At 39.4% G+C, this 9,331-nt stretch overlaps 1 protein-coding gene across 1 annotated transcript; it reads left to right on the top strand.

The window, feature by feature from the left end:
- The first annotated feature begins 1,296 nt into the window (after nt 1-1,296).
- dhcr7 (7-dehydrocholesterol reductase) lies at nt 1,297-8,222 on the top strand. The gene is made up of 9 exons (XM_085767464.1): nt 1,297-1,422; nt 2,644-2,752; nt 4,123-4,345; nt 4,455-4,545; nt 4,681-4,894; nt 5,061-5,265; nt 5,988-6,119; nt 6,493-6,997; nt 7,244-8,222. The coding sequence occupies exons 2-8, from the start codon at nt 2,646-2,648 to the stop codon at nt 6,955-6,957; spliced, it is 1,437 nt and encodes a 478-aa protein (XP_085623590.1). The 5' UTR covers nt 1,297-1,422; nt 2,644-2,645; the 3' UTR covers nt 6,958-6,997; nt 7,244-8,222.
- Nucleotides 8,223-9,331: the final 1,109 nt, after the last annotated feature.

Here is a 9,331-nt window from a genome sequence, read left to right as displayed (position 1 = left end):
TTTCTTTTTTTATGTTCATGGTTTATCAGCCTACTGGTTTTGAGCAGTCTTCTACAGTACTTTTGCCAAATCATTTCATTTTATGTGGTTGGGTTCTAAATGTGTTAATGTCAGTTTTAAATTAATTTACTGTAATACTGAATTTTCTATCTATCAATTGATTAACGGAGAGACACAAAATTATATGTGCATCGATCAATATTAACCATACATTCAGGCCTATTAAAAACACAAGTGCCTAGATTATTTTTAAAAAAGTAAGATGATCATGACAATTACTAGGGGAGACTGGGGATGGTTGTAACAAAGGGATGGTTGTAACAGCATCACTTTCACCAATAAGGGATAATATTAGAGTTATGTGATCAATATCATGTGTACCCACTCACTCCCTGACATGCATGCATGGTTGTGCCAATAAGTGTGTAGGTTTTACAGCCAAAAAACACTTTTTTTAGGTAAAAAAAACTAATATTTTGGACAAAGCCTAAATTTTGACTATCGATACCATTGAAGTTTGAATTAGGTAACTTGTATAAGATGAAAGAGCAAGTTCTCAGGTGAAATATAAGTCATTTCATCAATGTTTATTTTAAACCACCATGGTGGTACAGCTAGTCAAACAATGACTGACAGGGGTTGGGGATGGTTGTTACACCTTTTACCTTTGTTGTTTTATTACTGTAAGTGTCATTAAGTGTCACCATCTTTCCTGGAATTGTATCCTGTTGGAGGTTTCCATTCATACATGTTCAGTATTCAATGGTATTATCAGAATATGTTCTTAAAGACAGCTTTCTAATGTTAGGATCCACACCACTGTCACTGTTTTTCATTTAGCCGTCAGTCATGAATTATTTTTGTTCATACTGAACCATAGGAAGATGCATAACAATAAACCTACATAGATGCATGTTTTTTTTGGTTTGGTCTCAGTTTTTAGTTTTTAATCTCACTGTTACAATTTACCCCTGGTTGTGTTACAACCTACCCTGGTAGTGGGGTAGGTTGTAACAGTGGCACTCCTTGTATTTGACATCAAATAGTGAATTCTGTGATATAGGCCTACTTTGAGAAGTTTAGGGCATTGCTATTTGTAGAGGACAAATGATCCCCATCCCCGGTCTCCCCTATTTCATAATGTTGCCAGTTCATCGTTTACTTGGCCGAGCCATTCAACCGCTGCACGCCCGTCAGGTGCTGGTGGCTCCAGTTTGTTGTACCCAATCGGAGGCTAGAGACAAGTCCCATGCCCGCCCCCGCGGAGATACTATTGGTTGAATGTTAATATGTTGTGGCGTTATGGGCGGAGCCTGTGGCACTACGATGAGTTTTGTCGGAAGGTTACATGATAACCTGTGCCAAGCCAGGTGGGAAAAGGAACCGAGCAGCTTCCTCACCTTGACTGCCCAAGTAATAGCGGTGAGTGTGAGACGCTCTCATCGTAAATGCGCATTTCTCTGTAATGTGTTTTAAACGTTGTTTCAGTTCCTCTATCTCTGTATGTGATGTAAGAGGCACCGTTCAGCGTACAAAGGAGCTCGGTTGTTTATCACAGTTGTTCCAGGTAGCAAGTTCACGGTCATTGTGCATTAGAAACGGGGTTCGTGCAAGAGATAACAAGTAAAAATCCCTAACCCTAACCCTAATCAGTTTATTTACCACGTATTTTTTTTCTTTTCTGAGAAGACCCAAATGTTTCGCTTTTGTAATGGGTTATGCAACGGTAACACCCCCTTCACATAGCCTACTGTTAGTGGGACAAGGAAGAGGACATGTTGGACTAAACAGGGATACAAAGCCTTTTATCTCACATATGTCAGTTCTGTTGTTCGTGTAGCTTTAGTGTGAATAAGTTCAGCTGATCTGGCATTGCTTTTGCTGGTGTGTGTGTGTGTGTGTCTGTGTGTGTGTAGTTACAGTATAGCAGTAGCATCTCCTTTACAAGCTTTATCCAGCTGACTTCATGTTTGCATACATTCTAGTTAGATTCCCCTAAATCAGGGGTGTCAAACATGCGGCCCGTGGGCCAGAACCGGCCCTGCAGAGGGTCCAATCCGGCCCTCAGGATGAATTTGTCAAGTGCAAAAATTTGAAATTGCACATGTTTTTATCAAGAAATTTCAGGTGGTTCATAATATGTTTTGTAAAAGGATAGTTCAGTAACTGTAAAACATCTTATTAATGTACCAAAACAGAGGAAAATTTCAGGGTTTTTTTAGATATATTTAAAGGTTATTATGCTATTTTTTTTACTGGTCCGGCCCACTTGAGATTAAATTGTGCTGTTTGTGGCCCCTGAACTAAATTGAGTTTGACATCTCTGCCCTAAATGATCTAGTTAGTTGCTTACAATTAAATAATGTTCTCCTATGGAGCTACAGTTATTGTCCTGTCATGACACCTTCACTGTGGGTCACTTACTAAAACAGAATCTAGGGATAACTCTCTGATAAACAAAGGAGATAAGAGAGAGAGAGGAGAGGTTAATGGTAACACCTGTTATGAATTGTGAAATGATCTATACTGTTGGTGACTGCTGTTGTTTGTGCTGCTGCGTTTTAAAAATGACCGTGTTAGTGGACAAAGTACAGCATGCGACTGCATATCAGATCTTAACTTGATAACCTGACCCTTCACCAGAGATGAACGGAGCAGTGGCCATGGAGGCTGCCAGGAGACGAACCCAGCCAAGTTCCAACGGGAAAACATCCAAACAGGTGGAGGAGCCAGCGCAGTGGGGGAGAGCATGGTGAGTTCATATGCAGTGGATTGTTTAAATTATTAAAAATCAATCAGCAAAGACTCCACCAGAAGTTGATTATACAAAGTAAACCATGAATATCTGCACAGAGTTTCAGATAATTGCTAATGTCTGTATAAATTGTCATGTAAATATAGTTTGTTGCCATTGCTAATGTCACAAGCAAAGCAGTGTATTTCTCTTTGGGGCATAATATTCGAGATGTATAAGAAATTAGCCTACAGTTGAACTTTTGCAAAGTTTACTTTATTAGATTCTGAATTTATGTTTAGGTCATTGAGGCTGAGAGACCTTTGTCAGAACATATATTTTGGCCTGTCATAGCAGGAAAAGCACAGGACAGCATTCCATTTAGGTGAGCTTATTATTGCACCGTCCTGGTATTGTACACACTGGCACTGGCATCTGATGGGTTAGATTCATTTCCTCCTAGGACAAGCCAAAATCTCTACCCTGGAAAAGGTCAATAACAAAATTTAAAAAATGTTTTAGTTTATTATTTCAGACCCATTTTATTTACTTTGTCGATTCAACATTTTTTCTATACTGTGGCTCAATGAAGTATTATCAATAGTCAGCTTGTAGGCTCACTTGACCAGTTAGATGGGCGATGGTCGACTCTAATATTATTAGTAGCATCAATGCTTCTGAAAAAGTCTGTGCCACACAACGCACAGCAAAAATGAAACTGTTTTGGTTTTAAGAGAGTGTTGATTGCATAACATATTGGTGATATGAAGTGGCATGATCAAACCAATCATTTAGATTGGTTTCCTTTATCCTTCACTTTCACTATGCAATTCTATCGCTCCTGGAAAATAAAGGCTATATTTACAACAAAAAGGAATAGTTTTTTCAATTACACAACCAAAACAGGAAGATAATATAATTTTTGTTTTGTGCTAAGCACTGGTAAGTTTCCCCAGGAAGTTGAAACAGTGGACATTGGAACAACCTGAGTAATTGTAGAAACTCACAAGAGGAAACATCAAGAGTGAGGATGGAGAGTGATATAAACTGAGGTAAAACAAGTTGATTCAATAGAGTGGACTGCAAGACTTTGGAAGGGTTGAAAACTGAAATTCAGTTGGAATTATTTATTTTGTAATAAGTCATTAATAAACGTATTAATACAACCAGGAGTTTTCATGTGAAATTAGGGGTCCAAGTTCAAAGTCAGATTCTCTAACCATGTTGTGATCCAGTATTCGCAACAGTAGTATTATCAGCAGCAGTAGTTCCAACTGGCAACACTAAAAGCATTCTAGGTGAGACATTTTAATCAATTGTCTGACAGAACAAGTGCATAGTACAGCCTCCTCATACTGTGTCTGTTTCTGTGTTTCATTCATTCCCAGGGAGGTGGACTGGTTTTCACTCATCTGTGTGATCAGCCTTCTCTGCTTCGCCCCCTTCATCGTCTTCTACTTCGTCATGGCATGTGACCAGTACCAGTGCTCCATCACCCAGCCTGTGCTTGAGTTGTACCAAGGAGAGACCACGCTGCTCTCCATCTGGGCCCGGGCTCCCTCTTTCACCTGGGCAGCTGCCAAGATATATGCCATCTGGGTGGCCTTCCAGGTAAGAGAAAGGATCAATGTACAGTAGTGAAGTGTATTCAGCTGTGGCTGAAGAGGAAGGAATTGTTACAAATGCAAGCAAGTTAAGTCAAGTTCTGTTTGTCCCTTAGGTATTCCTGTACATGTGCATTCCCGATGCTCTCCATAAGTTTATTCCTGGCTATGCTGGTGGAGTGCAGGATGGAGCAAGAACTCCTGCTGGTAATAAATACACACATAACCATGCTCCACATTTCTTTAAATGAGAATTAGGGTGTTACACTAATCTGGTTCTGTGTTGTTTACAAATATAGTACATTCAATATCCACTTCCTGTATTCTTTTCCTATTTTCCAGGCCTGATTAACAAGTATGAGATCAACGGACTTCAGTGCTGGGTTATTACTCATGCACTGTGGTTTGCCAATGCCCAGTATTTCCATTGGTTTTCTCCGACCATCATCTTTGACAACTGGATCCCTCTGATGTGGTGTACCAACATACTGGGATATGCTGTGTCTTCCTTTGCTTTCATAAAGGCCTACCTGTTCCCCACCAACGCTGAGGACTGGTGAGTACAGATGCACGAAGCATGCAGGGGTACTTCAAGTAGATTCCTACAGCAGATAAGTTTTCCATCTGTGCTGCATATAGCTGACAGGCTTAAAGTTTGACTAGTTTGCACTAGTTTGCACTTCATCAACCTGTTTTTCCTCCCTTTTCTTATGATTCTTCAGCAAGTTCACAGGCAACGTATTCTACAACTACATGATGGGCATTGAGTTCAACCCACGAATTGGCAAGTGGTTTGACTTCAAGCTTTTCTTTAACGGCCGACCTGGCATCATAGCCTGGACCCTTATCAACCTGTCCTACATGGCCAAGCAACAAGAGCTGTATGGCCATGTCACCAACTCCATGATCCTGGTCAATGTGCTGCAGGTAAAAAGAAACGAGTATGGAACTGCTTTAAATTGGCTGTTTGTAGGTCTTGCTTTTGCTGCATAGCCAATGTTGGCATTAACAGCTTTGCATTTACAATACAAGAGCTTACAACACTCCATCTGAGTAGCACTACATCCTCAGGGTAGATCAGACACTACAGTGTTTTGGTAATGTAAAGTTAGGAGACAGGTTGGCTGGAACATGCTCAACCGGTTATGAATGAAGAAATAGAAAAAGAAACAAAACTAGCGTTAACACTGGCATTGCTTTGCACCACTGGAGGGAGCTCCTGGTGAGAAAAGGAGTGAAATTTGCAGGAGGAAACCACCTTTGATAAATATATCTGACTCTTTTCCTTGTACTGTACTAGTGATGTCAGCAGAAATACTTTAAAATGGAAACATAACACTCGACGGTTTGCATGACTCACAGCATCTCTTATCTCTTGTCATATCCTAACATCTCATTTTGTTGTTGGACTCTTTGACTCTTTGTGTAAACCAAATGTTTATGTCATGCTTTACTCACAAATAATGCGTCATTTGTGCATCCTCACCCTGTTGAGAAATGTATGCTTAGATGAACAACTATCCTTCCTAAGTCAGTCATGTTTAACCAAATGTTGAATGTTGAATATAAAGGTTTGGATATAGACACTGCTCAGTAGGTCATTACAATAATTTGCTAATTGTTTCATTTGTATTTTTATTTTATTTTAGGCCATTTATGTGCTGGATTTCTTCTGGAACGAGGCATGGTACCTGAAAACCATTGATATCTGCCATGACCACTTTGGATGGTATCTGGGTTGGGGAGACTGTGTCTGGCTGCCATACCTCTACACACTGCAGGTTAAAAAACACATACTGTCCAAAACTCATAGTAATACATGCAAATAAGCACACTTGCATACTTTTAATCACATAATTAGCAGTTCTTGGCTGTGTCAGGTGTAACTACATCTCTTAAGTCACTTGTTTTTAAAATTAGAGAAACACCATGATGCAAAAGTTAGGTGCTATTTTTTTTTTTTTTACTGAAATCAATAGTCTCACTTTTCAGTCTAATCTAGCTTTGAAATTCAAACATCTGAGTGAAAGTAAATTGAAAAAAATATGTTTTTAGCATTTTATTATTCAGTATATTATGCAAAAAATTAGCATACTGTACACATTCAAATCACAAATTAATGAAGTATAAATGAACATGTCTATCTCCCTGCAGGGTCTGTATCTGGTGTACCACCCAGTTGAGCTTTCTACCGTCCACGCTGTGGCTGTCCTGTTGCTCGGCCTAATCGGGTATTACATCTTCCGCTCCACTAACCACCAGAAGGACCTGTTCCGTCGCACAGAGGGCTCCTGCTCCATCTGGGGCAGTAAGCCCAAGTACATCGAGTGCTCGTACCGCTCTGCAAATGGTGGTACCCACCACAGCAAGCTCCTCACCACGGGTTTCTGGGGCGTGGCCCGGCACTTCAACTACACCGGTGACCTGATGGGCTCTCTGTCTTACTGTGCTGCCTGTGGCTTTGGTCACATTCTGCCCTACTTCTATATTGTTTATATGACCATCCTGCTGGTCCACCGTTGTGTGCGTGATGAGCACCGCTGCAGCAGCAAATACGGCAAGGACTGGAAGCGGTACACAGACGCTGTGCCTTACCGACTGATTCCTGGAGTGTTTTAGAGAGGAAGAGGGTAAGGCAATGAACGAGAGAAGGGTTGGGGTGAAGAATAAGATTAGGAAATTATGATTGGAACTGGGTAGCAAGACAAACATATGTATGACAGTTTATGTATCTGTGTTTTCTACATACCTAGAATACACAACACTAAATACATTGGTGACACAGCATTTAATGTATTTTTATTTCTATACTTGTATAGACTGCAGTATGTACACATACACAGTGTACAGGTACAGTACGGTCTGTTGCTATACTTCACTGTTTTAGGAAAGGCAGATACACCAGCCTGCTGCTTCACGGTTAAACACATTATTTCTTCAGGGTAATATTTTTTATGAAATGGTATCACCAAGAATACCTTAAACCAGCTCATGCTGAAACCAGGACCAGAAACAACCAGTCCTCCAGACAACTGGTGTTAATGACTATTCCTCATAATGCTGTGACATTCCTTTAGCAAAGCTAAGTGTGGGTCATATGACAAGGTTAATAGAGTAAAATCACAATCAGTCATTTATCATGACAAAGACCAGATATGAGAATCGGATACTTTTTGCATCAGAGTGAATTTAACACCAGCAGTTTGTTTTGACTGTTGCTCAGAGAAATGATCAATTTGATGCTGTCACTTTGCACTCAGGTACCCTGTGAATAGGGGCAATTCGTTGTTTTGGCTTTCGTAGACTAAATGAGAAATCATCATTGATGGCTGATGTATTTATTAATCAATACTTACTATATTTTGTTGCTGCCCTGCTGGCTTAATGGACCAAATTAGATTTTTGGCTCCAGTGGCAAAACCTGCCTCTTATAAAAAGTTATGTAATCTTTGTATAAAGGTTGTCTGAGTGCTTGAATTTATTCACTGCCTTTTGGTCGTCTTGCTGGTGACAATTTCCCTCTTTGTTATTGAGAGAGCACATTCACATGTTTTAGGTTTGTAAGAGGCAGGACAGCAATTAACACAGTTAACACAGTTTCTGTTCTGATCTGATGAACTGACTGAGCCTGTGAAGCCTTCTCAAATGTAACAATTACATTGCAGTAAGTTAGATCATTGTTTTTACTCAATGTTAAACTGTCATGTTATGTTGATACAACGTAAGCCATTTCTTAGCTCTGTGTTGATGAAAATATTTTTACTGTTTTTACTGTTATCCAAACATTACATTTGTTTTGGGTTTGGTTTTATTTCCTCATACCACCACTGCCTTCCCTATCCTGAAAAGTAACGAATTAAAGTTGATTTTCTTTTTCTATTCAACCACAGCAAATCTTTACATTTTCTTTCCAATGATCTGTCCCATTTTGATGAAAGAGCAAAGTGGTTTAAAGAGTAATATTACTCTTTAAAACACAGAGCCCTGTCGCAGTCACTGTCGTAGTGTCCTTGGCCAAGACACCTTACCCACCTTGCTCCGTGTGAATGTTTATGAATGGAGGGGCCGTTTGGCGCGCATTGGCAGCCACGCTTCCGTCAGTCTGCCCCAGGGCAGCTGTGGCTACAGACGTAGCTTACCACCACAGGTGAGAATGTGGTCTGAATGAATAATGGTTTCTGTAAAGCGCTTTGGGTGCCATGAAAAGCGCTATATAAATCCAAACCATTATTATTATTATTATTAGTATTATTATTTAATATGTTAATATATAATATTTTGGATGTGTCACTGGCATACACCTAAAGAAATCTGCTCATACAATATTGTATGTAGTATTGAAAGGTATTACTAACTCATTCCATTTGATCCTTTGACATATATATATATTTTTTTTCTTTTTTTTAAATTATTATTATTATTTTTTTAAATTTCCAACACTGGGGGGCGACCTAGGACAACTGTTCTAAACAGACAGTCAGGTGGCGAGTTGTGTTTGCAGGATGTGTGTTGAAAAAAGGAAATGTCCATATTTGGAGCTTTATCAAATTCACAGAATCACTGAACTTTAAACTCAGTTTTTTCCAAAAAGACTTTTTCATCCAGCCAGTATATTATTCTTTTAATGCACCCTTAGTAGAAAAACCTTATTTTCATTAGTTCATTAAATGTAGTGCTGTGCATGGCCACAAGGCTCAGATTTGCTGGTCACAAGCAATCAATAAAATATACAAGGAGTGCAATGACTTCTGCATTCAATTCACCTGACATTTCTGTGACTCTCAGTCAAATATTGCATAATACAGCACAGGTCCCTAAATACACAACCTATCAGAGGCTTGTTAATAAAACATCCTAGTAGATCAGACAGGACAATGATGATTGAGAGAAAGTTTATATGACAATAAAAAAAATGGGTGAAAATGTATTGTATACCTTATAGGAGATGACATACAGTTAAACATCCAGAACATTAGCCAAAAAGACATTGTGG

Source organism: Trachurus japonicus, chromosome 3 (genome assembly GCF_045865225.1).
Source record: "Trachurus japonicus isolate A0001 chromosome 3, Traja_1.0".
In the NCBI taxonomy this organism is placed as follows: Eukaryota; Metazoa; Chordata; class Actinopteri; order Carangiformes; family Carangidae; genus Trachurus; species Trachurus japonicus.
This window is presented reverse-complemented; position numbering and strand designations above follow the sequence as displayed.